The following is a 27612-nucleotide window of genomic DNA, read 5'->3' as shown; positions in this document are numbered from 1 at the left end:
CAAACCCTCATTTTCAGCAGTTCAGATCTTCCACCCTCCACTCACCTCCCAACACAAGTCTTCTGCAACAATCCAGGTTCCTTCTTTTCCTATTCAGTACAATGCCCACCTGATAACTTGTCCTGACCAAATATCTCCAGCTCCTTTTCTCACTACTCCATGTCAACAGCCCATACTCCTGTCCCAGATCTTGTAACACCTCTCTGCAGTATGCCTTCACCTCACTGATATTCACTAGTCTTGTCCCAAACCCCTTCATTTCTCTCCTTTATTGCTTACTTTTAATCAACCTTGGGTTTGACAGCCATCTACCTATGGAGATACTATGAATAACTCCTAGTATTTTTTGACAGAAAGTGGCAGGTCTGTTGGAGAAAAGCAGAAGTCAGAACCCATAAAGACAGCGGTCTTAACTTACCTAAAGAGACAGAATGAAGAAAACCAGAGGGACATCTCATGCCTCCTATAATATTCTAGCAAGGGAAAGTGACAGAACCTTCAGGAAATAATCCAAAGAAACAAAAGAAGAGAAAGAAAACCAGAAGAAATCAAGTACTGAAGAAATTTCAGTGACACAGAAGTCACAGAAGGTGATCTAGGAATTCACATCAGACAGAAGTCACATCAAAGATGATCTAGGACCTCCAAATGAAGACAGCTCGTGCAATGAGTTTAGGCAAAATCAGATGGGAAGGTGTTCCAAGCAGCAAGTGAGGACAAGCATTTTAAGGCAAATGAAACACTCTGAAAGAGGAAAGTACCAACGCAGGCTGTTGTAATAGATCAGATTTTTTGCAACAGACAGAAGACTACACTGGGAGGAAGGAGGATTAAGATTCACAGCTCTGAAAGCAACCAAGGCAACAAGTTTAAGAAACCTTTGCCACACAACATCTCCATTTCCAAGTCCCTGATGCAAGGGAGGGAAGTTCTCTGAGTGAGCTATGAGCACACAAGCACAGAATAAGCATCAGTTTTAGATTATTTTACAGAAATCATATAGCAATTTCTTTTTGCCCTTCCCTCCTTTGGAAAGACACAAACAACATTTGTTTTGCCTCAATTCACAGCCACAAGATGGATTTGGAGCTTGAAATGACCCTGCTTTTCTCACTGTAAACATTTGATGAGGCCACAAAGGACCAGAGAGTATCAGAGTTCATCAGGCATCCATCAAAATATTTCCTACCTTTTCTTCATCTCTACTCCTATGTAAAGAACTTGTGTTTTTACACCTCAAGATCCTTTAAAAGGTAAATGATATTTGACAACCTATGCTTCATTTTTGGTAGGTAAAAGATTGATGTCTACTGTTTTACATCACTATCACTGATTATTTGCAGACTTATAGCAAATGAAATGACATTTGTTGTTTTTTCCCCATAAACTGATATTAAACTTTTCTCCCTTAGACCTTTTGGACTGTTTTGTATGTGACAGCATTTCATCTGTATTCCAGCCAAATGTCATATCTAGTGTCATATCAGGTAGAACAAAGTTAGACAGACTCAGAAAGCACAGAACAATAGAGGCATTTTGCATTTTTAACCAGCATGCAACATGTCCATTGGCAATAACCTTATGGATGAAAAGATTCACTTTATTAACAAAGCCCTTGTATGTGCTATGGCTGCTTTGAAAACAACTACCAATGGAGCCAGGCGTTGGAAAGCTCTCAGTAGAACTATTTTTTGACAGAGAAGACTCTGAACCACAATATTTCATCGGCTTCAACATTTCTGCTAGGAAACTTTAGAGGGTTTGGATAATTTATTTAGGTAGAGAGGAGCAAGTAACAAGTAAGAACTTGTTAAATCACTGCAAGGGGAAGTACACAATGAATACCGTCCTACACAGGCAACATGGTTTTCATGGCAGAAAGGAGGACAGGATACCAAAGTTGGAGAATACTAAAACTAGAAGCAAGGGCCCTTGCATTCAGTGTCCAAATATTTGGCATTTACAGAGCAATAACTGATCTGTGAATGGGACACTACTTAGAAATTAAGAATGGTTGTCTACAAGAAGGCCATTACAGACGACTAAATCAGTACTCACAGCTGGTGAAACGAAACATAGAAGCTTATGGTTTTGGGAGCTATAATACACTGAACATTTTAAAATCCTTTATTTGCCACCTCCTCCACTCCAACAAAGGTAAGTTCTAGATTGGGTATTTGTTACCCTTAGTCATTAATGTTAGATTCATTTAGTGACACTGCCCACAGCATTCACACATGGGCCACCCTCTCCCAAGCCATTTGCTGCAGTCAAGCCTTCCTCACTTTTACTTCATCAATGGCCACCTCTCTCTCTCTCACGACATTTTAATTGTGTGTATCCTATTTTGGTCTGTTAGCTCCCAGTCTCAGCCAAACAGCTGGGTAACTTTGGCTGGAATCCATAATTAACATAAGCTGTTTTTAACCTCTTGATACCAAGGCATTTTACATGGTTCCCCCATACGACCTCTGTGCACAAGACCCAATAAGCCACCATATGCAAACCACTGACATCCTGAGATAGCTGTTCAGAGGTGCTTAGGCACGGCCTGGTCCTACATAGCATTTGGTCAGTATCACAGACCAGCAAATTACTGTCACCCTTTCTGACCCAAACACGTCCTAGTGCAGCACTGGAAACAGCAAGACTCTGAAGGACCTCCAGGTGCGTTTCAACAGTGTTCGAGCTCTAGTTCTTACTGGTCTGGTGTCCAAGCTCTCTTCTAGAATAAAACAATCACATTTCCTATCTGAAGTGGTATTGCACGGCATCCTGTCTGCAGCTGCAGTATGGCAAAGGGGCCAACCTGCCTGATGAGGGCAGGATTGCTGCAGGGGCAAGAGGTTGAACCAGAGGTATGAATCTCACCATTTAAAAGCTTAGTTGTGACTGACAAGTAGAAGCTGCCAATGTTCAGTCCCTCCTCTTTGCCCTGCAGCAGCACTGAAGCACAGCTGTGCCTGAGCTGCATTTAGCTTGAGATTTGCTGATGGAAAGACTTTTAGAGCAAAAGTTTGTCTACTTTTTCCAACTTTCCAGCTCTCAACTGAAGGTATCAAACCCTGCTTCTCTTGAAAAATCAGGACATTTCTACTTCGGAGGTTAAATGAGGACTTGCATGCTGATTCACAAATGGTGACTTACATAACTTCCCAAGGAAATGTATGTAGCATAGCGTGCATCGGTTGTCTGAAGGATACAGGTGATGCACCACTTGAAGAGAAGGTATTAGCAAGTACTTGGCAGCGGGGGGTAGGCTGTTCCTCTTTAATTGCAAAGACGCACAAAGCACAAGCAGTTCTTTGCTTGCATGAGCAGCTCCGTCATCAAGTGGTTATTCAGAGAGGAACAACCTGGCCTGCACACCGCTATCAGAGGCTGCATTCCCCATTTCAGCCATTAGGACACAAAACCTGGAAAAACTACACACATTTGAGCCTGCATGCTTGAAAGCCTCCAAATATTTCTGTTGATTCAGTAATTCAAGAGATACACTGAGAATCACATCACTAAATATCAGCTTGCCTTCATTTTTTTTCCCCATTCAGAGAGAACAGAATGAGAAATCATCAGTTTACTTTTGGCTTCAATACAAAACAGTGCATTCTTCAAGGCAGCGACCATCCATTCCATCGATGCTAGCAGAGCACTTACAGCAGCGAGGTCCTGGTCCAGGACTGGGGTTGCTAAGCAATATGGAAATACAAATAATAAATGAAAAACAGCCACCTGCAAAAGCTGAACTGTACCTTACCATGAAAGCTTGTTCCAAACTTCCTCTCATTTGGATTCAAATTTGCCGAAATTAAATTTAAAGAGAAGGAATGATTATTGTACAGAATGTTTAGAGGGATGTAAACACACTTCCTTTTTCTATTACTGTGATTCACTTCAGGGTTTGTTTTTTTCTGTGAGGCATTTAAAGCATGCAGCTCTACAGAATACAATGTCTGGTTTACTTATTACAGCACAGACTTGAAACTACTTAAATATCTTTTTCTGCCAATGTGTATTTGTGATTCCCGTATTTAAAGTGTGACTGCTATTCTGTGTACAAATGTGTTGTTAGCATGATCTATGTCAGGACAGTGTTTGCATTCTGCATCAGAGAAGATTAAAAGCTGCCCATACAAAATCCCCTCTACAATGCACAGCAGTGTGAACACACCATACTAGGAAATCTCACAGAAGAAACTTCCTCTCAAGGCCACCTTGGATTTGCTGTATCTGCCCTGAGCTCAAGCAATACGGTTGCTACCACGTATCCCTTATGAAGGCAGATTCCTTCTCTGTAGGCTTGGTTTGTAACCCCTTGGAAAGGTTCCCATTGACTTTAATAGGCAGGCAGTGCTGCCCTGTGCCACATCCCACAGCAAGGGCTAGGCAGGGCTGCAGATGAATCGCACAGAACATGCAGAGATCAAGGAATGAACAGGATCATCAGACTCAGGGCTTGAGGAGTTGATCACTACTTTAGAATTTGATCCAGATGGCTAAAAAACAAAAGATACAGTCTTTTACCTAAATTTTTGTTGCCCTAGGATCTGTGAACAAGTATGGGTCTGATTTTATGTAACACATAAAACTAATTTGGGGTCATTCTGTTTTCAAGTGAAATGGTGGGAAATTATTAAAACCCCCTATTTTTGGATCCCACTCAAACTCCTGGCATGCCTGACAGTGTTCAAGGCCAGGTTGGACGGGGCTTTAGGCAGCCTGCTCTAGTGGAAGGTGTTCCTGCCTGTGGCAGGGGGGTTGGAAATAGATGAACTTTAAGGTCTCTTCCAACTCAAACCATTCTATGATCCACCTCACTCACAGCAGCACCGAGAGTCCTGTTCTTACTACGTATCAGGAGCCACAGTACCCCTCACATGTGCACCTCCACAGCAAAACCCTGAAGTAGTTCAACTTTTATTGGATTGTACAGAAGAGGTTTAAGCTTGCACTTCTAGACCAAATGCTCTCAACACAAAGTTATTCAGAGCTACAATTCGCTAAGCTGCAGCAATTTAATTGCAAATTCAAACCTTTGTCATCAAGAGATTATCCTGTGGAGGGATAAACACTATTTTCAACCTTTGTGCACCACTCGGGTAGTCTTACCCAGTACCCAAAATAAACAAAAAAGGTAATTTAGCCTATTTTTTAGGTTTTTTTAAGAAGCTTACAGTTGGAGAGCTTTCTCCCTGGCTCAGAGGCACGGGGGTGGCCTCAGAGGATGTACAGGTAAAGCTGCATGCAAATCCCAAAGTAGAAACTTTTTTCAACTTCTGTGAAAACATCTGGTTTTGGAAGAAATAAAGCAAGCCACGGCAGTGCTGCAGCAGCAGAGGAAGTGATGCTCATCCAGACTATGAGGATGTGCCATGTTACACAGCCAGATGCAAAGCTTAGCATTCGGTTTTTCACGAATGCGCTCCCTGTAACTTGGTTACTTAGGGGATTTCACTCTGCATTATTACTTAAGCTCACAATCACTCCATGCTTTCAGACTGATCTGTGCAATAAACACAACGACGACAAACAGAATCGGAGGCGTCAAGGAGAAACAGGGATATTTATGGGTTTCTGTCAGAGATATTACACACGCAGTACAAGAGTTGGGAAGTTTCAAATGAATCTTCCTAGAAGTCTTCATGACAAGTGCTACTGAAAGCAAATACAGATGACGGGTTAAAACTTAAACAGGGGAAGTTTAGATTGGATAGAAGGAGGAAATTCTTTCCTGTGAGGGTGGCGAGGTACTGGAATGGGTTGCCCAGGGAGGTTGTGAATGCTTCATCCCTGGCAGTGTTCAAGGCCAGGTTGGACGAAGCCTTGGGTGAGATGGTTTAGTGTGAGGTGTCCCTGCCCATGGCAGGGGGGTTGGAACTTGATGATCTTAAGGTCCTTTCCAACCGTAACTATTCTATGATTCTATGACTGTGGCATTAGGTACAATCGCTCACCTGAGCTATTCATCTTTAATAAATACATAAATAAAACCAACAGTGAAGCTTAGCCTGGTATTGCCACAATACCCAGGAAAAGTACCTTGGTACCCCAAGAAAGCATATCCATCAAAATGTCAGTTGCTAAAATATCCAGGCTTCACTTTCCAAAGCTTACCCAAGAGCACTGAAAACTCAGTTAATTTATCTTCCAGATGGCTTTCCAGATCCCAGCCTCAAGTTTGCACTGACATACACCACAGTTTCTAAAAGCCTTTGGACAGTCTCCTGATAAAAAGCACACAGTGTTATTTGACTTTTAGAGCAGAGGACTTGAGATTATGTCATTAGTGTTCATTTCTGACTTAAGGCATGATGCTGAACGAGTCACCAGCTCCTTATTCCTAAGCATTATGTCATTTACTGTTAGGAAAACTACTTTCCCACTGGGACAATCTGAGGCTTCATTAAATGTTTACAAGCAGTTTTAAAATAGGTATAAATCTGCATAAAAAAAAAGATAGTTTTCATACAAACACAGACCCTAGAGACACCTATTAATGGTACCATACTGGAAGGCAACATCAGTATTGATGCAATAGAGGAGAAATATCAGATGGGAAGAAAAGATCCCTCAAGATGACTTTTGGAAGTGGAACAATGGAGGTGAGATGAAGTTTGACAGCCTAAATACAAGTTCAATGGACTGATAGGAAGCCTGGTAGGAGCTCAAAGGAAGGATAACAACCTCAGCAGAACTACTGATTACTGCTGAATTATGAGCCCACAGCATGACAAAGCCATGAACAGCGAAGAAGGTACTACTAGAGAAAGGCATTTCTAGAAAGATAACATCACTGTGTAACGTACTGTTACCGCCCCAGATAAAACTCAGCACAAAACATTACTGATCAGAAAAGATCAGACAAGTACAGAAGCAGCTGACTAGGATAAGAGCAGATGAATCTGTGAACATACCTCCCAAGCAGAAGTTAAAACAGTTCAGCCTAGCAAAGGTAGAGTGGATACGATCTCCCATAAACTCTTCAAAGACAGGAAAAAGCTGTAAATTTGGCACAACTTTTGCTCAAGGATAAATAGAGATGCACTGCTCATAAGTAAATTCAAAGTGGAATTTAGAGTAGGACAAATAATAAAGTCCTGAAGAACAATGTTCTAGGCTTATCTACTATCATATGTAGGAAGAGCAGGACAGGAACTGATGCACCTGCATAATGTTGGGCCTTTGATAGCACTGGACCAGTAACTCCCATCCTGTGTGACAAAGCCCAACAGCAGGTCCATATACCTTCAATGCTACGTTGCTGGAGAAGAGCACTATACTTCCTAAAATGAACAAGTTGATCTTACAGTGTATAAATTGTTCCTTTCCATAACAGACTTTAGTGTTTACTTTAATTCACACTAAATATCATCTTATTCCTCCATTAAGCTAAGTCTTACAAATTAAACTGATTTATCTGACACATTGATACATTTGTCTTTGACTGACCTGCAGCAATGCAATTTAGGCTACAGCTGGAACTGTAACTTCACTGTCGTTCCTTCCTTCAAGGGAAAAAAGCATATATATTATGATGCATGAATTTCTGAATTGACAAAGTACTTGTGCTCTATTTAATACATCCTTCCCTGGTTTTCAGTATAACAACACACCCACTACCCATAACGCTGCAGACAGAACTCACATTGTCTACCATCATCTTTAATACAGAACATTCATTTGCATCTTTCTACAGGCAAAATAACTCAGACGAATTTAAGGACACAAGAAAGAGATTGGCACATAGCTTACAGCACTGGGAGATAGCTAGGGATTAGCAGCAGCAGGACTTTCTGTCCTGAGTTCAGACTCCACTAACCAGTTTCCAAGGGATTCACAGTTCTGCAAGGATGTAGGTCATGCCAGAGGGGACACACAAAGTCCTGCAGGAGCCCAGAGGCAATTAAAAGCGGTGATGCAGCTGAGCATCACCACAGGCAGTGGAAAGGGACTTCCCCTGAGACTGAAAAGCACAGGCAAGAACCGTCTATTCATCTTCCATGTCTCTGACAAGAAGGGATGACTTGGTTTTAAAGCCTTTAAAATGCAGTGAGTCACTTCTCAAAAGAGGTCACTGGTTACTCAAATTTTGCTGAAGTGTTTAATAAAGAGAAAGCCCTTGAATAACAAATATGAACTCCTTTCATCATCCTGTATCTGTTTCTTCCAGTAATTACATTTGGGGTACCTGACAGTACAAACAGGTTATTCTCACATGCACAGTACAGGCAACACCAGCCAACAAGCCATCCTTCTGCTGAAAAACTCCACTAAAGTTTATTTCCCAGATGAGAAAAGAGTTTAATTGTTAGCCAGCAACAAAAGATCCTCAACTTTTGCAGAACTGCCTTACTGAGCTATAGAACTCTAAGAACTAAAATGAACTGTATGTAAGAACTATGCTGAACTATTGCACTATACAAACTATATTCCTTGTTCAAGTACAAGAAGGTGCCATGCAGGTTCACTGAAGAGTGGGTTAGAGGAGCTTCTCACAAAGTACCAGATTATGAGAAACCCAACTATAGGTGCATATATCAAACTCTATACCGGTGCAGGCTGTCCCCCAACTGCAGACTCCCTCACTGCTAATGCCCCACAAGTAGCAATAACTTGACCACCATAAGCTCTCATATTAAACACGAGGTGAATTTTAAACACTACACTGCAGTGATACATCATACACCATGGAAGTACTGATGATCCCAAACAAACCTGAAACAGAAAGATACCCAAATTCTGTCAGTTGTAACAAGCTCACACCCTCACCTGTGAAGCATGGAAGGATGGCAGGGCACAGTGGCCCTCCTCTCTTGACTAGCATTGTTGCTCTCCTGCCCCTACCAAAGCTAGCTAGTTAGCTAGTTTGTGGATCCCAGCAGAGATAAGACAGAAGAGACTGAAAATATGGCGACATCTTACCAAAGCTGAAATATCTCTTGCATGGGTTCTACCTGACCTCCAGAACAGAGATTGGATCACTCAGGCAGGAAAACCACGACAGCAACTTCAGCACCACCCATAACCCTACGAAACATCACCAAGGTCTTGCCCAGACTGCTTAATATTACTGCAGTGCCAGGATGGGATCATAAGAGAAGCCACTAGCTTCTGCACTCAGTATTACAACAGACTTGAACTGCTCTGATCTTCCTCCTCCTGCCATTAAACTTCTAGATAGCTAAAACATACACAACACGTCCCAAATCACATGGGAAAGGGCCACCTTCAGTTCCCCCAGAGAGGCAAGAAGCCCAGATTAGGCAGAACATTACAAGTATATTTTTCTTGAGCTCATCAGATGAGGCTCATGACTTTAACAAGATCAACAATGCTGTCCTGCCCATTCTTTGTAAAAGAAACCTGGGCAACCCAGCATGTGAGCTTTAAATTGGCAGAGGTATTAATTCCAAATCAATAGGAAATACAAAAATATCAATAGGCATTTAAGAGTGAAACATTCAAAAGCTGCAATACACACATTTTCTGAAGTCTTTACAAATAGAAATAAGCCACTAACATGATTTCATAACCTTTATAAATGACTAAGTTAATTAACAGGGAATCTTCAGAGACGACAAAGGAAATTTAGAAGAACCTTGTCTGACACTATTTAAAAATCTCAAAAGAAGGCAAGTACTTCTTACAAACAGATTAATTGCAAGTTTTTTTCCTTTACCTTGATATAATTTCTGTTTACATATTTAAGCTGGTTTTGACCTTCAAAATTCTGGCAAAGAACGATTTTCATTAAACCATCTCAGTGGAGGAAGTTGAGATCCTCATCTGGTCCCTGAGGTTAACAGACAATGTTAATTATTTGGCAGGGATGGTCAAAATATGTGTAAGTCCTATCCAAAGCAACTTTAATTTATGAAAGTAGACACAGTGAGGGTTGATGTTTAGCAAGCTCTTCTGTCAGCATTCCTTTATGGGATTTGGTTGGAGGCTCCAATCAAATCATTCCACAAAACATGATGTCTGTCTCTCTAAGGATACCCTCCCTTATTCTGAGCATATATAATAGATAATGACAGAATTTCTTCAGCAATTCATGAATATCATCAACCAAGAAAACTCCCATGGCTATCTTGAAGGTGGTACAAGATTTACCAGTAATAAGCCGAGGCTTCCCTTTCTTCTAAATTTTATAGCCACTTGCTTGGCTGAGCTATGAATACATGAATAAGGAGTTTGGCATGCAGGAAGAACATCCTCTGTTGTGTCGTTGGCACATGTGTACCAAGTCAAGGAGGAAAGCACATCAGAGATAAATACTAATTTCAAGAATAATATTTTTACTTAATACAGTAAAAAGGAAATTAAACTGGGACATCAGTTGGTCAAGAATGAATTAAATATCAGGATTTTTTTTTATTAGAGGCAAACTAAGTTTGCCCTACAAAATAAAATTACAACTACTTAATGACATCCTAAGACAAAGTGATGTGTCCTAAACCACGAGATTGTATCACATTAACTAAACCAAATATGATATTTAAGAGAGTATCAAGAACTCCTCTATAGGAAGCATTTACATACAAGCAAAATAAATTTGGGTAGATGTAAAGGAAAAGTATTAAAAAAATTAATCACATCTTAGAAATTGTGTACCAGTAGGAGACTGAAGAAACCCAGTCCATCAAGATGGTCACAAGATAGGGAAATACTGAGGCAAGATATTGAGAGGTTTAAATCAAGAACCAGGAATTAGGAAGAGCTAATTCACAGAGAAATAAGGCACAAAGTTGAGCAGCGAGGGTACTTACCCACTGTAATAACCTACCAAAGGAAACAATGGATTTAACACTTATTCAAGACTGCTTGGTTCATTAAGCAGCATGCTGCGGTCCAGCCAAGGTTTCTCTTCAGAGAAACCAGAGAAGCAACCAAGCAAAGCTTTGATGCGTTCTGCAGGGAACATCTCATCGAATGACCCACCAGCAGATACACCAGAGCCTGCAGCCTTTCCACTCAGGCACTCAACAGCTAAGAACATCCTTCTCAAGAACCGTGCTTAGATCACAGAACTCTGAAATAGCTCTTTCTTCCCCAGATCAACAGGTGGCTGTTTTTCATGTAGTAAATGGAAAAAGGGAGTCCCAAAGGCAATTTAAAGTCATAAATCAGTATAGTCTGTCAAAGCGCCTTTCCGTTGCTCATCTGATGGAAATGACATTCCAAGCCTAGGCACTGCAATTAGGGGGGAAACTTCCAGGACACTGAGCCTCTAAAAAAGCAGGGGAACCTGCTTTGAGAAATGAGCATTTTAAATTGCTACTGCAGAAAGATCTACTTATTCCATCTTACTACTCTGAGACCTTCAATTAAGAGTAAAATTTCCTTTGCTACAATCTACGCTTTGGCACAGCAAGAAACACAAGAAGAGAAAACGCTGCTATGTGAAGTCCCTGAACTGCAAAGTCTGCCTTACGGTGACAGCAATACTACCAGATCTCCCAAGGAAATGCTCTGGCTCAGTGTCACTTATCTCCAAGAATGACAAGCAGGTATTTCACTTCAGAACCCTGCTGACAACTTGGAAGCCAGGAATTGTGAAACACTTCTGTCTCCTTACCTTTAAGGCAAGCACAGAAGGCTGTCTCCCACTTGCATAAGGAACAGAAATGAAAAAGGAAGACCAAGAAAACAGACAGGGCTGGCTAAAATCAGGAAAAGCATCAATTTGTGGATTTCCATGGCATAGAGAGATTCATAGAGAATAACAGTACATCTGTAAACATGCAGCTGTGTAAGTGCACTAGATAGAGGCCCCTGGCTACGTAAGAGAATGCTGATTATTCTCCCTGTTAAACATCAAATTCTTGGCATGTGTTTGGACTTTCTAATTAATAAAACTTCCCAATGACTGAAGCCTTAAATTTAAGTCAACCACTTGAGATTTTGCTTTTTGGCTACAGACTTCATCTAAATTGCACGTATTAACTCTCTGTGGGAGGGTGAAAAGGCCTGTATGACCCCTCCATAACCTGTTGCTAGGTTGCCTGTGCCATTAGACATAGGGTCCTGTTCCACATTTGGCTGCTGCTGAGTTCTAAGGTTCTATGTTACTTATTTAGTAAAGCCATAGAATGAAATTTGCATATATTTATCAATGTGGCAATAAACAACCTTTGTTGTTTGGGATTATACCTAAAGAAAAGACAACCCTTTAGGCTGTCCTACCCTATTATAACAAGGAGGGTGGCTCATTTCACTGTGCTCCAAAGCAGAAGTGATGCTACATCACCACCTACATCCCTGCTCAGCCCCAAATTCTACATCCTCATTCGTGCAAGGAGGTACAGTGTAATGCAGACTTAAGTGTACAGTTGGTACGGGAAAGATCAAAATGTCCATGCAAACACAAAGAAACCACCAAGTGTTAAAGCATTCTAACATATGACAAAAAAAGACAAAAAGTGCTGCCTTCATGAGTTCTAGTTTTCATAACCTAAGACTTCAAGAATTGGAAATACCCACCATTAACTCGGAGGCAGATGCTTTGCCTCTTCCACCTTAATCCTGCTCATTTTGAGAATTATTCTCTAAATGTAGCTCCATAAATCCTACAGAGGACTCCACATGGGAAGGGAAGACCATGGCACATCTGGCTCACAGACACAAAACGTCCAGATGTACTACTTTCAAGTATCAGTGGGCTAATATCCCAACTTAAACGTGGAGAAAGACATCTCCCATAAAACTCCTTTGGTATTACAAGAAAAATGGAAAAACTTGAAAATATTTTTTTTTTCCTAACTGAACCACAATTCATTAAGATTTATATAAACATTTGTGAAAACTTTAAATATTTATTTGGGTATGAAAGAAAGAATAAAAAACTCTCCCACGTAAGCTTTCTAATTCATCTGAGTCTCATGTGGATAGGGCTGGTACCAGTGTGATACGGCACTATCAAGACAAATTCCCTCTACTCCTGTCCTAGTGCATTCTTCACATTCAGCAGGGTGAACACCAAAGGGTGTTCATAGCCAATTCTGATAACCAGCCTATCCCATGAAACCTACATCTTTCTCCACTCCAAAAGCATGAAAGCTCATGCTGACTATAAAGGATCCACCAGCACCAACAAGTATAATTTATCTTGTATCTCACAGGACTTCTAGCAATTGATATACTACAAGAAAAGCCAAGCCACCTCCAGCCTGGACCTCTCTTGGGTGTTCAGGAAATTTTCTGTGACTGTAAATTAAAATCATCAAAACCTAAAATTTAATATGAAAGTACGCAGCCTGATGCCTCAAATATCTATACTAATAAAAAGTTTAGTTCTGGTAAGGTTTTACTATCAATAAACAAGGAACATAAAGTTGCTACTCTGCTAAATGTGGAGGAAATAATTTCTTTTGCAGGAAGAAGCTGTCTAGTCAGAAGGCGGCACAGAAAAAAAAGTCCTTTAGGCTCAGCTTCTTCCTTTCCTTCCAGACTTACTTTCATCTCTGTTCTGATCCAGCCACAGTGCAAGTTTGGCTGATGTCACAGGTGAGCTATTTTCCTCTTTATGGTAAACAAATGATGTCACAACCACAGGACTGTTGATTTCACTGCAGGACTGAACAATTGGGCTTCCGATGCACAGAAGGGAAGTTATTATTCAAACATAAACAGCAGAAATAATCACAAAAGTAAAGCAAATGAACAGCCAAGTAAATTAATTCCTCTTTGAATCACTGGTCCTGTTTTCTGAGTCCAAATGATTCTCCTTTCCTATTTAGGAAGCCTCAGGGGATGAAAAAGTGTCCAAGATGGTGAAATTAAAAATTAGCTCCTGAGCATGAAACATGCAATGATTGCACTTCATAACATTTTTATTGCCTCAGTGCTGTATGAATCACTTCACACTTCCACAGTGTTACGATGAAAAAAAAAATGACACCAATAAAGTCTAAGCAATTGATGTTATGACTTCATCAATCCGAGACTAAAGGCATGCACAGAATGGCAAATACTTTCAAGAGTATTGAGAGAACTACCACCTCTTTCTGTGGAAGCACAAGTTTCATCTTTCTGTCTTTCTGAAGAGTTGTCACTTCTCGTACCAGAGGATGGAATAGTGAAATAATACAATACGACTCCATGTGCCACAACATTGCTGTCCCTTTCAGAAACCAGCCAAATTTGGGTTTCTCAAGAGCTACGAATGCAGCTGATGCCCAGGGAGGCTGCGGATAACACAGGATGTTCCCAATTCTCATGGAATGCCTCTCAGGTTCTCACAGAAAATTCTCACTCCTGTGAGGATTCTGCAAGTATGAAGTTGAATTATCTTTCCAATTTCACAAATCCAAAAATGTTCAATTTGTTGCTACTTAAACCTTCCAAGAGAAACATTAATCTATGCTTCAGACAACAAAGCAGCATTGTATTAATCTATCAGATAGAACATCAAAGGTATGGTTCAAAGAAGTGACCTCCTGCAGGGAGATTGCACGTTCTTTTGACAGTCGTGCTCCATAGCTAACTAAATGCAACCCTAAATTCCTTCTACTTACAGTTCAACTTTGACATGATTAAGTATTTAAGTTTGGCTGTATTAAAAAGAAAAAAAAAATAAAAAAATCAACCCCCCATCTCTAGAAATCATCCCTAAATCCAAACTTGTTCTGTAATGATTTTTTTTTTTCTTTCTCTAACAAATACCAGCTTTCATTTTAATTGAGTGACTACACGTCTTGACTCAGGTATCAAAATCTTTCCTTTGATATAATACCTCATTTCCCTTATAAAATTATTAATACAAAATAAAGTCCTTTTTGTTAACTCTAATCTTACTTCCTTGTAATTGTGCCAAAGGCACTTTAATATGTATCAGGTCATGAATATCAGAAATTACAGCTGCAGTGTGTGGCAACAAAGGATCAGATTAGTCATATAACAGTAATACCTTCTTCCTTCTTTGATAAATAAAGAAGTGAACAGTACGCATTGATCTCTCAGGACAAAAAGTCAGTTCTGATACTTACAATAGCACAGCACAAACCTTAGAATGATGAACGAGGGGTATTACAGGGTGTCATAAAACCTACTTCATTTTATGTCAAAATTCTCTCCTGTCTCACATGATGTACAAGTATGAAGTTAAGCCGGAGCAGGAAAAAGTTAGTAGGCACTATTTTCACATAGTTTCCTATGGTAGATTCATGGGAGATGCATTTTGAACAAAGGAAAACTACGTACAGGCAGACACAATTATGGAAGAATTAATGTACCAACAAGAACAGCACTGGCCATAAATGTAGTATAACTATATATATAATATAGTGAAATGAGATCCAGTTAATTTATAGATCAGTATTTCAATGAAGAGAAGCTTGAATTTTTTCTTGGGTAATGCTGGAACACATGACAACTGTAGCCTATTTCCTAACTTGAAACAGACACACAGGAAAGTCTTATATGGTCTTCAATACAGGCTCACGGGGAGGCAAAGGAGAAGAGTAATGGCCAAATACAAGTTATTCACACACACCTGCTACCCACTGCAGAGCCCTCCACACACTGCCTTACAATTACAGTGTGTAAAACTGGCTTATTACAAGTTCCAGAAAGATTTAGTTCACGTCATAGTATAATACCTTTATGCTATAGTGTATTACCTTTAATACATCTTATTCCTTTACCATAACTCAACAAAGTTGAGTTGGTGGTGTGGGGTCTGATACGGTGTCTTTTGGACTGGGCAACTGGTGGTGTATGCGATGCTCACATACATTTTTCCCCAAATTAGTGAATTGTCCTAGCATCGCTTTAAAAAAATATATTCACAAGTCTGCTTGAAAAGTGGGAACTTGCTGCTTTAAGTGATTCTTCAATGTTATCTCTATTTTGTTCTTTGTTTAATAAAAGAATACATGCACTGACATTATAAACACAAATTTTCTATTTAGCATCCCAAATTGGGAAGCATAAACATTTATGCACTTCATTAAACACTACCTAAGAACACTTTGCGATTAACAGGAGACAAGCTAGGCTGTTAAATGCAATTTCAGGGCACACATAAGCCACCATAAAAAGACACTTCTCCTCTTCTCATCCTTTGCTATGAACAGGCTCCATCCTGTTGCAACCAGGTCTTATGAAATGAACCTTGGAAATCGGAGAGATCCAATGTACCTGGTGCAATCACAAGTGCCAGTTCAAGGGAAGGGACGAGAATGCAGGGATGTGAGCAGGGAAAGCGGGGCATACCTGTTTGGCAGAGACTAGATTGGCACAAGCCAATCCTGAAATTGCACTTTCGAAAGCATAAAACAAACATTTCCGTCCTGAAGTAAGACATCATTTAAGCACATGTGGTGTACAGGAAAAGACGTGTTGTTTTTCTGCATCTCCTCATGCACTGCAGTTCCAGCATGCCTCCTCCTCTCCCCTCCTTCAATCCACCCCAGCCCTTTAAAGAATCCTTACATTGCTCCTTTCCAAATCTCCTACGTGCACAGGACACTGAAACAGGTTTAACACTAGGGTATACCAGTGCTATAGGAAGATGATAAGAAATGGCACGTCTTTCAAAACTACAGGAAGCAGAACTGAAGTTGTAGAAAAGAAACAAATACTGATACTCGGGAACAGCCAGCTTGAAAGGCAGATAACCACATCTGTGTGCATGAAATAGATGGTAGGTTAACTAAGATCACTATCCCCCAAATTCATCAGTCCAGGCCCTAAGTTATCTCTACAAATCGTATTTCCAGAATCTTTCATGAAACAAAACTTCAGGTTATTTTCTTTCACTTACAAACAATAAGTTATAATTCAGACAACAGATTATTCCTTATAAATTTGCATCACAATTCTAACTTCAATGTAGAAAATTATTTTTATTTAATTTTGTGCTAAAAGTGTCCATTGTTAAATTATGGACTCAGACAAAGTGGTACTAAATTTTCTGTTATACACAACTTTGCCATAATGTGGCAATCCTTAATCATTTGAAAATACAAATACACTAAAATATAGTGTTTCAAGAACAGTAATATGGACATACTGAAGAGCTTTGTACCATAACCAGAAATCTGAAAGTGCCTTCATTCCTGAAAAAGAACTGCTGTTAGATTTATTTAGTTTTTTAATTAAATGACAATTTTACAGCTTTGGGTTCTTTGTTGTTAAACTGTGATGGCAATGGTGATCTATTTAGAAGATAGTAAGTGAAAAAGAGTCATCCTTCATGTGTTTTTGACCAAATATATTGTTAGAGATCAAAACAAAGATTTATAAAAAAAAGCGATCAAAATTTCAGTTCAGAAAAAACACTTAGTAAAATACAATAACCCCCTTTTCAATAGCAAAGTAGATTCTGTACAGTTCTTCCATCTTAGCCAATGTTTACTGTAGCCTAGATGCACTGACTCCAGTAAAACAAATTGTAGGCAAAATGGGTTGGTGTTTGAAGAATTACAACCTATATACAGAAGTGCAGTCAGCATACTACAACTCATTGCAAAAACCTCTGAAAATTCAGTTTCATTGGCAGTAAACTTACAACGTATCTTACATATTTAAAAGTAGGTTGCACCATAGAAAGGCTTTTGACAGAAGTGCTCAAAAAATGATTCAGGTTATAGGAGAGTAATGCTTCAAGTCAGCTTCTCCCATCTGCAGAAATGCCACACAAATAAAAAAACCCAACACTTAAGTAAAACACTAAGATTTTATTAAAAATCCAAAATTTATTGCAAATTGTACTTTGCACTTTCCCTCCTTTCTTCATTTTTACATGACTTGTTGATATCCATTATTTTTTCACAGATGTACTTGTTGACTTTGGAGAGTCTCTGTGCAATTTCAGTTTCATCCACAGTTTCTTGTGCTATTCTATCATATAAACATTCTGGGGAGAAAAAAAAAAGAGAAAGAAATGAAAGAGCCATTAGGATATTTTTAGAAAAGAATATGCTTTGGGCTAACTAGATAGCACTGAGTAAGCACTGTGTATAACTGTTACAAGACAACAGAAGCTTTCCTTGATTCATTGGCTATCTTGTCAAGGTCAAGATTTCTCACCAGGCTTGAATCTTTGGCACGGCCAATTTCCAGTTATGCTGTGACTACATAAATAGGTTTTCTATAGAGAAGCAAGGCTAAATCAAGCCTTTTACAGTCAGTCCTGCCTGCCTAACATTTTATTTGTCCACAGATCCACAGCAGATTTAGAACCGTTTCCCAGGTGAATGGTGTCACCAGAACTGTTGTTACCTACAGTTCCCTGTGAGTCATTCCTACCTTCACACCTTCAGGACGGTTAAGTAAATAATAATGGTTAAAAACAGCAGCAGTAACCAGTAGGAGAAGACCTTAACTGAGCTATGTTATTCTTAAAATCTGTTCAAATTACATTAATGTCTGTGTCTTTACCAGATGCCCTGTCCTGGGCGTGTTTTGTTTTTATTAGTAGATTATTCAGGGTGAGAAACATCTTCTTGCACATTTGCACAGTACACTTAACTGAAGTACAAAAAGCAAGCAACAGTAATAACTGCAAAAGCAATGAAAGTCGACACAATTCTGCTTCACAGAGTTGGTAGCTCAGTGCCAGAATCCTGCAGAAGCTACTGAAATCAGAGGTGGTGCAACAAACCCAACTCTAGTGACACACAGGTTTGGTTTTTTTATTTTCTGGTTTTTATAACCACAATGCCATTTTTTTGTTGTGTAGGCTTCCCAGATTGGTCAAACAAACTCTGTTCTGCTTTGCCTAGTAATCTATTCCAGTAGCCGTTTATTGCTTCATATACAGAAAGCCACAGAGATTACCGCTTAATTAACATGGTTTACGACGTTTCTAAAGAGTCACATTAAAAAGTTATGAAAATTAAGTACTATGCATGCTTTGTAGTTCATTTAGAAACCTCTCAGAAGTTTTATAAAAGGTTATTTTGCATTAATAAGGTTTATAACAGTGCTCATGCATCATACTTCTTATAATTCCTTTATTACATACTACACAGTAGGGTCTTTTAAGAAGCTAGAGATATCAGACACATTAAGAGCTAATGCTGTTGTTCAAAAATCTATTTTAAATAAGTTAGTCTGTCCATAGAACGATGAGAACATCTAAAACAATGCCAATTTCATGTTGTAAGAGCTACTGAATATAAAAGAAATAAAATTAATCAACATGCAGCCTGACAGCTGAAATGCTAATCATCAGTAAACTATGATTTGAAATACACCACCTAAGAGGAGGCACAACCTGAAGAAACCCAGGGCATTTGTAGGACACAAGCTTGCACTACAGGAATACTCCAGGTTGCAGCAGATACACCTAGTAAGGTGAACTTCCAGTAAAAAACAGGCTATGTTACTAGTTAAGCCACAATGTCAAGCAAGGAATCCCTTGACAAAACTTTCATCAGTTGTGAATCTTAAAGTCACCTGACCCAGACAGATCTGTGATCCTCACAGTCTCTCCTCTTCCATCTCTATGAGGGACCACAGAAATAGTAGTTTAGTACTCACACAAGGATGCTGGCTTAGGGGCTCTAAAGAGCTATTTGGGGGTTCTGCTTCTTTTTTAGCTTTATAGAAGCATACAGATATTCCTTCTGACTGGACCAAAGATTCAAGCAGACCTCAAGACTAATAAGGAGCTTCACTTCTCTCTGCCCTGCCTGACCCATTCATTGGCTACATAAACTCTAACTCCCTCACATTTCACTGTCTGTCCACTTGCTACTCATTTGTTTTGTTTTCTTCTCCACAACAAATTATTTGATCACTTTCAGCTTTCAATGAAACACTGTTGTCATGATGGGGCAAGGCAGGCTAACACTGACACAAACATAAAAGACACAACAACGTGGAAAATCATGGTCATGTGCCACTTAGTACCACTGATCCAGGAAGTCTGCCTGCTGCCACCTAAAACACTGGCCATGCAGTAAAACTGGTTCAAGACGAGACTGTACAGGCCTGAGTCTAACAAACAGAGAATCAAAGACAAGATGGAAGAAACACTGGAAAGAGGAACATGGGAAACCAAGGTGTGGAACACTAGAATTAAAATGGTGGTCAAGGTTGGAAGCAAAAGTATGACAGAAAACGTAGGAAAATGAGGAAACAGGGAAGAGCTGAAATGATGGTGAGTGCAAAGGTATGGAAAAGAAGAGAGCGAAGGGCCCCATCTGCCTCTCACCGTGTACTCCTAAAGTCACTGTAGTCAAAACAAGGGGAGTTAGAAGAAAGCCATCATCATTTAACTGGCTCAAACGATATAGAGTTGGCCTGACTGAAGTAGAAGAAACTCAAAGCAATCTTGCCAGTGGTACTGAGGAGCAACAGCCTCCAACAGCAAAACTAAAACGTTCCCTGCAATGGGCCAGGGAGAAATAACTCCTTACTGCGTGCTTGTAAGTGTGCATCTGGGTAACCAATTCTGTTTTCCATTAGGAGCTGACAAGGGCAGTGACAGCTACAGTGTGGATTCCTTACGTGGTCAGTACTTCATTACCTTGCTTCATGTGTTAGAATTGTACAAAAAGGTCCTGGCCAAAACTGGAAAATCAGCATGAACAGCTTGCATTTCCACATATATTCTTGAAGCAATTAGTAAAAAAAACACCACCCCATGTCTTTTACTCATTTCTTACAAACTCAGAAAGATGACAGGACAAAGATCAGTTTCCAATTCTTCCCCATGCAACACAGACACACGCACAGACTCAAAGAGGAATCATGTTTCTTATTTTCAACACATGGTAGTTGCAAGGCAGTTTACAATAGCTCTTAAAAAGTTTGTAGTTAAGAACACATAGCAACTTAGAACAGGAAATGCAGAATAATGAAGCTCAATCAAATAGGGAGATATCTTTCAGCCCAACTGCAATTTAGTATGGACATAAAACCTAAAAATCCAATTCCAGTATGTATTCCATGAGGAACCAACTCTGTTCTGACCTAAAAAGAAGCCTGAAATACCAAGAGAGACAGAAATGAATGCAAAACACAAGCATGATGATACAAAGGGACTGAAATTCACTATTCATTTTAAATAAAGGAGAAGGCCTTCTCTCTCTCAAAAGTCCTGCATACGTGGACTCAGGCTTGCACTTACTGAAACTGTCATTGCAATTTTTCCTACCAGATTCACACTTCCTGTTCAAATTCCAATTCAACTGCAACAATTAATTTTTACTATTTCCATTTTCTCCTCTGAAAAGGGCAAAACTATTCTTTCTTGCCTTTGAAGGTATGCCTATTTTCTATAGTCACAGCTATAATGGTTTCTGTGCCTCATGCCAGACTTAGTTATATTCTGGCTGAAAAAAATGTGGTAAAGCTACTCTCAGGCTTGTTAAAAGGAATATGTGCATTTAAAAAATCATTATGCTATAAATGAATTCCAGAACAACATGTTGTTCTCCAGGCTCAGAGTCCTGTCCTACAAGTGATTTAAAGTGATGATCTTCTTGAACCTTACTGAAGCCAATGTACAACTCTTCAGCTGTGAAGGCCTGCACTGTGCACGGCTATTGCAATGTGTTTTACTTTTCCTGTATACCTATGCGCTTCACAACGCAATAGCAATCTGAATTACAGTTTGTAATCAGTTAATTTTATATGAGCTGAAAAGAAGCATCTTTCAACTCAGTGATTAATGGTTAAACTCCAAAGCAGGAAGCAAAAGTTTTCAAATAACCTACCTCTGACAATGCTTAATTTGTGAGGTGAGAGAGGTGGCTTGGGAACGGCATCTTTCTTTTTTTTGGTTGCAACTCCTGTGACACTTCTGTTCTTGAGAACATCTGTTCCCCAAATCATAACCGCTAGATTTTTTGTATACTTTGAATCTCCTTGTGTTACTTGCAGCTGGTGCCATTTCTCCTCATCTACCCAAATTCCACTGCCAAGATGGACCTAGAAGGTAGTAATAATAACAACTTATCTATGGTATGTAGCACACAACAGTATCCAAGTGCTGTAGGAACATTAATATTAGGTACTATAATAACAGTAATTAGGGCTGAACAAATCCATTTTGCCTGATTCTGAAACTTCTCCAACTTTGTGGGTTAGGGACTTAAAGTGAACCTCTTATATAATATAGTTCCTTTTTGTATTCAGTTCTTCTTACTTTTTACTTCCCCCCCTCCCCCATAGCCTATCTCCTGAAGGACTATAGTCAGCAAGAGATAGAAGAAGGAAACAGTAAACACATCCAGTATTATAAAGGAATGCACAGCACATAAACCAAGCAGTTGCACCAGCCTAATTCAGGAGCAAGATGAAACATTGTCTTTGATATGAAAGTTTCCCTTTGGTTGAAACAGTCTTTACCCAGCGTATTTTTGGAGACAGTAGAGAGGAAAATCCTTTCTAAGTTGTATCCTGTATCTGTTGGCAAAATTCAGCCTGATTGTTTTAAGTAGCTAGAGGTGGAAAAGGGATTTTAAGAGCCTCAGTTTCAGTATAAGCCAAGAGAGATTGGAAGCTTTGTAAAACTTCCAATTCCATTATGAAGTTTGTACACAATAGGCAATCAGTCTATCCAGGTGAATACCATTTTGTGATAAGGCAATGATCCATTGCTGCAACATCATAAACTTTCCATTATCCACACAATGGGGAGTAAAGATATTTCATTAGATTTTCAAGTGGTAAAGCAAGATAATATGGGAAATGCAGTATGAAGCCATTGTAGTCTCTCCAAAAGGAAGCTGCTTGAGTCTAGTTGCGCTTATTACTCTTGCTCAGCACTGACTGTGCTGGGTTGACTCCCACAGAGCTATACCATCTCTCTACCCCAAGATTCCCACTGCTCTAGACTTACGATGAATGCAGGATGAGAGCCTGAGTACCATCCTTAGGCTGCCACTATGTATGTTTGAGCTGCTAGTCCTGATAAACAGGACACCATCAAGCAACAGCAAAGAAAAGAAGTCCACCAGTAACTAGCATGGGCCTGACATGAGTGCAACAAGGACATGAATGCTGCCCCTGTGTGAAACAACAGAGAATACCTCACACCTTGTATATATATGCTCCTAATTCCGGGAGCATCCAGCAGTCCATCACCTGAACTATCCCTGCACACAGCATATTTTGTTCACATGGTGATGAACTTGATTCAGTTGGGTCCACGCTTGCTCATCCTCCATAACAAGCTAATGCATGACCTAACTATTCTAATTACTGATACGAGTTCACTGCACTGGAAAGGAAGAAAGCAGAACTTACTTTCAGATAATCTGTAAAAGTGCAAAACACAAAAAATATATATCAGTTGGACTGTTTTTCTTAAAATTCAGATTTCGTAATGTCGCATCAAATGGAGGTTTTTTCTGCAACATTAACACTTTAATAAAAACTTACTGCCTCCTCATGATCAAAAAAAATTAAATCCTGTGAACAAAATTCTATGACAAAACTGTATTAGGAGACTATTTGCCTTCACTGTTTTGCCCTTAGATTTTTGTGGTTTTATTTCCTTCATGTGGCATTACATAAAGTGTGCCTGCTACCCATACAGATCTGAAAAGTAACACAGAAGTCCCATTAAATGCAGTGAAAAACAGACAAAGCGACTGTAAAATTTTATATACTCATAATTTTACTGCCTGTATTCAATCAAATACAATTTCTCCTTTAAACAGAAACTCGCTTTAATTATTAATAAGGGCTATAACCCTAAGAAATTTTTTAGTACGACAGCATCCTTTAAAAGCTACTAGCTGTTTAAAAACTTAAATAGGAAAATATGAATGCTTTGGCTACCAGCTACTTTATAAGAAACAAATGAGAAGTCTAACTTCCTTAGAGTATAAAACCATAAAGCAAGCTGCCTCTCCAGCAGAATCTCCTAGGCTAAAGGGATTCTAAGAAGCTTTTCACAAGTCCACATGGTATTTAGATTCTGTAACGGGCAGAAATAAAACTTGTAAAAACCACAATATGAACACCCCTGTTTTTCCTTCCTTCTCTTTCGTCAAGCCTCTCCATAAGTGCTTTAAAAAAAAAAAAAAATAAAAATCACACTCTCTTGGTGCTCTCTACATATTTTATAATACAACTTCAATCAGAGTGAGCAGTCTGTGCTCAGAAAACCACCACGTTACAATTATAATTCAGTTATTTCTGGTTTGATCTTGGAAAGTTATTTGTAAAAATGAATAAAAGTTACTTAGAAAATAACCAGGATTAGGAACGTTGTGACATGCCCAATTAGCACATCTGTATCACATTAGTTGTAGAGACTGCTGTATTTGATCAAAAATCTGACTCCCCTCTGCCAAAATTAGGGCTTGTCTTCACTGAAGATTTAGTCTCTTAAGCTACTACATTATTCATTAGCTTTAAGTTACTTAAAAGAAAACAACAAGTTATAGCAAGTATTTTATTTACATTTCAGACAGATCAGCTCTTCTTCGAACATGCTTCATTTATTTAAAAAGTCATCACTGGTATGAAACACCTATGGGAAAGGCAACTACATGACAGCCACAGAGAAATCTTATGTCTCCCTTCTTCTATTTCTAGCAGTGTTACGGCAAGGAACTTAATCTGTCAGTGTCTCAGTTTACCTCTCTGTAACTCAGTACTGCTTCCTATTACTCCCAAAGCTATGGGAAGCTTACTGTACTCCAGATTCAGAAGCCATTTCCTTCTTCATGGAAGAGCTGCCCCTGGGCCAGACCCTTGGCTTGATGAAATCAATGGGAACTTTACCACCAATTTCAGCAACTGCAGAATCAACCTTCAAGCACAATGCAACAGAAACAACAGCAAATTCAAAGCAATGCTCACCACTGAACGGTGCTGATGTGGGCAACGTATCTAAAATGTCTAAAATGTATCTCAGAAGATGAACTATCTTTTTTGTTGGTGTTTTTTTTTATCTTTCTTTTCTTTAAATGAATGCCACAGGCTCTTTTTCGGTAACTCTATTCTCCCTCTGGAGGGGAGAGATTTATCTGCTTTGAAAGAATCCTACCTAAGATTGGATTAGATGCCACAAAGGGCAAGACTTCTAAAAACGTATTTCAACTACTTCAGTGGTGCATGTCAATAAAGCAATAATGAAAAAAAAGAAGGCATAAATAAGGAAAATTGAGACACCCACCCCCTCCCCATCACTCAAAATACATTATTAGTTCACATTTCTGGCATCTGAGCTGACTGAAGCCCCAGTAAAAAAGCAAATTTAAAGAAAAAATAAAATTACAAAAAGAAAGAGATATTATCTGTAAAGACAGAGAAAACTTCAGCAATGGAGGTGCCAAAAGGTAGCAGATGAAATAATGGTCAAGAAAAGCTGCATACAAATACTAAAGGATGTGCCCTATCCCACAGACCTTAAGCGAAAAAAAAAAAGGAGGTAAACCAAACTCTCACAGGAATATATTCTAAGTTTTCATTGCACAGATATGCACAAAATATATAAGCAAATGACATGTTAAATACATTAGGTGAGAAAAGCTATCTGAACCAAATACCTGTCAACCTGCCACGATTATACTATTTTTCACATACATCTTGTCCCCAACAATTACGTCAAATTCATCTTCAAGTATGACAGACACTTATGCAGTCAATCTCTTAACACAAATCTGAAAAAGTAGTATTTCATGCTATTTCATCAGTAAATCCGCTGTATGACAAGGCTGAAATGGACACTTCTTCCTTAAAGGTTCTCAGGTTATGGTACCAAATGCATATAAATCCTAAGAAACAGGATCTGCATAGGCAATTCTGAAGGACATAGTTTTGTAAAAGAAATGTGATGTTGATTTAGTGGTAATGGCAACAACTATAAAAGCAGGTAGATGAGCAGTGTGTTAAACATGCTGAAGTTTGAAGAGCTATCAGTGAGGTGCTGGCAAACTATAGCTACATGGTATTTTACCAACTTTATATGTTACTGGAAAGTTGCATTACATTAGGCTCCATTCAGTGGCAATGCTCCTACCAGACTGAAGGAAGCCCATTTTCATTCCAGGGTTCGTAACTATCTACTGGACTCAAATTCAAACAAAACATGAAGGCATATCAGCATTTTGACTACAGCACATTAAAACATTAAGGACCTTTCAGGAAAAAGTATTTCTGTTAAACAGACTAATGTAACTTTATAATGTGGGCTACAGACTTTGGACTGTATTTGGTGGATTTATTTATGTCACCAACTGAGACTATGCCAATTTGCTTGTGCAGCATGCATATTTAATATCATATTCTTTGTGTTATCCAGCATTCAGTGTTCTCATCACTGAGGATAATGTTCTGTGCTGTTCGTACTTATGTGATTTCGTAATTCTCCTCAGCATAATAGCATACCTTTATGACAACTGAGGAAGTTTGTATAAGCTGCTACTGTGCAAAACACCCGAGATCATAATTACACAAGGAAATCACCTGTTGGACATTTACAAATTAATCATGCTATATTTAATTTAAAATACCTTTCCATTCTCGAGAATATACTTGTCCATTACTGGAACAGGGGCAGGATAGTACGTTGATGTATTTGCTTCCTCACTGAAGGTCTTCTGTACCTCGGGTTCAGGCTCAATTGGCTCTGGTTTTACTTTTTCAAGCTCAATGGCAGGTCCTAGACAGTTAAGAAAAGAGAGCTGTCTGCTATCCCAGAGAACATGAAATCAATTACTTCATCACCCAGGGTTAGCATAAAATTACATGTTAGTCATGTTCATTTTAAAGTCAGAAAGAGTTTAAACCAAAATCTTACTTCTGAACACCAATCAATAAAAGCAGGATAAGTAACTCTGCTTTATAAACATCAAAATGTTTAATTTTAATTTAAATGTTTAATTTTATTCTTAAAGCATACAGACAATTACAAATATGGGTAAGATTGCTTCAGTGCACGCTATGAAAATTATGCTAAAATGAGACTGAAATTATAAACCAAAAGCAACAATAGCAATTCTTCAAATAAGAATTACTATATAGTTGCATAGAAACCTGCATAATTTACTGCACTAATTACATAAGTTATCCATGTAGAACCAGAAATTTGATAGAAATTTGAAATCTGTTTAGATATAACAGAGGTATATTAAAAAGTGATGACCTACAGAAATGCTACAAAGGAAACAGGCTACTTAGCTAAAGTATCATGCGCAGGGAGTATCCAAGGTGAAACCCCCCCACATAAATTAGAATTCTGATTGTCCAATCCATCCAACACATTGTAATCAACAAAACTTAAGCACAGATTAAACAACAGAACACTACTAAGCATGTATTTGAGGCTTCAAAGCAGGATAATTATTTTGTCAGTCATCAGCTTTTCTTTTCAAATCAAGTTTATGAAGTGTTTCTAAAAAGAAGAACAACATAAAATAATTTGTGATCTGGGTTTCATCATTCCATTCATCGCAGTGGTTATACCAGAAGTCTAGGAACAGGCTATGGTCCCAAGCCTATCATTTCTCTTGATGTCTGTCTCTAGGATCATGAGAAGCTCCAGCAGTCACTGAAGTTCCATGCAGGGACAGTGGTTTGTTAACAGCAAGGCTGCCAGCTTAGACACGATGGCACCATGGTAATCAGCCACTTCTAAGCACTTTAAGGATAAGCTCACCCGCTTATAAGAACTATATTGTACCCAGTTGGTGCTGAGAG

General features: G+C 39.0%; 1 protein-coding gene across 11 annotated transcripts in view; it reads right to left on the bottom strand.

The window, feature by feature from the left end:
* Window positions 1-27612, bottom strand: part of LOC133207734 (BEN domain-containing protein 5) — a 965731-nt gene that overhangs the window by 334749 nt on the left and 603370 nt on the right. For 8 of the 11 annotated variants that reach the window (XM_061344847.1, XM_061344845.1, XM_061344846.1 and 5 more), the window contains 3 exons: window positions 26427-26575; window positions 21672-21885; window positions 17667-17860 (listed from right to left, as the gene is read on the bottom strand). The exons of 2 other annotated variants lie outside the window; for them this stretch is intronic. In XM_061344847.1, coding sequence (XP_061200831.1) covers window positions 17700-17860; window positions 21672-21885; window positions 26427-26575 — 524 coding nt within the window. In that variant the 3' untranslated portion in view covers window positions 17667-17699. Of the gene's footprint in view, window positions 1-17666; window positions 17861-21671; window positions 21886-26426; window positions 26576-27612 lie in introns of those variants that run through there. One more of the 11 variants, XM_061344853.1, reaches the window with a different exon arrangement.

This window comes from Neopsephotus bourkii, unplaced genomic scaffold (genome assembly GCF_033783945.1).
Source record: "Neopsephotus bourkii isolate Nb327-2 ecotype Australia unplaced genomic scaffold, CSIRO-AGI_Nbou_v1 NB_234, whole genome shotgun sequence".
NCBI classification, from domain to species: domain Eukaryota; kingdom Metazoa; phylum Chordata; class Aves; order Psittaciformes; family Psittacidae; genus Neopsephotus; species Neopsephotus bourkii.
Note: the sequence above shows the minus strand (reverse complement) of the source record. Positions and strands in the feature narration are given on the sequence as shown.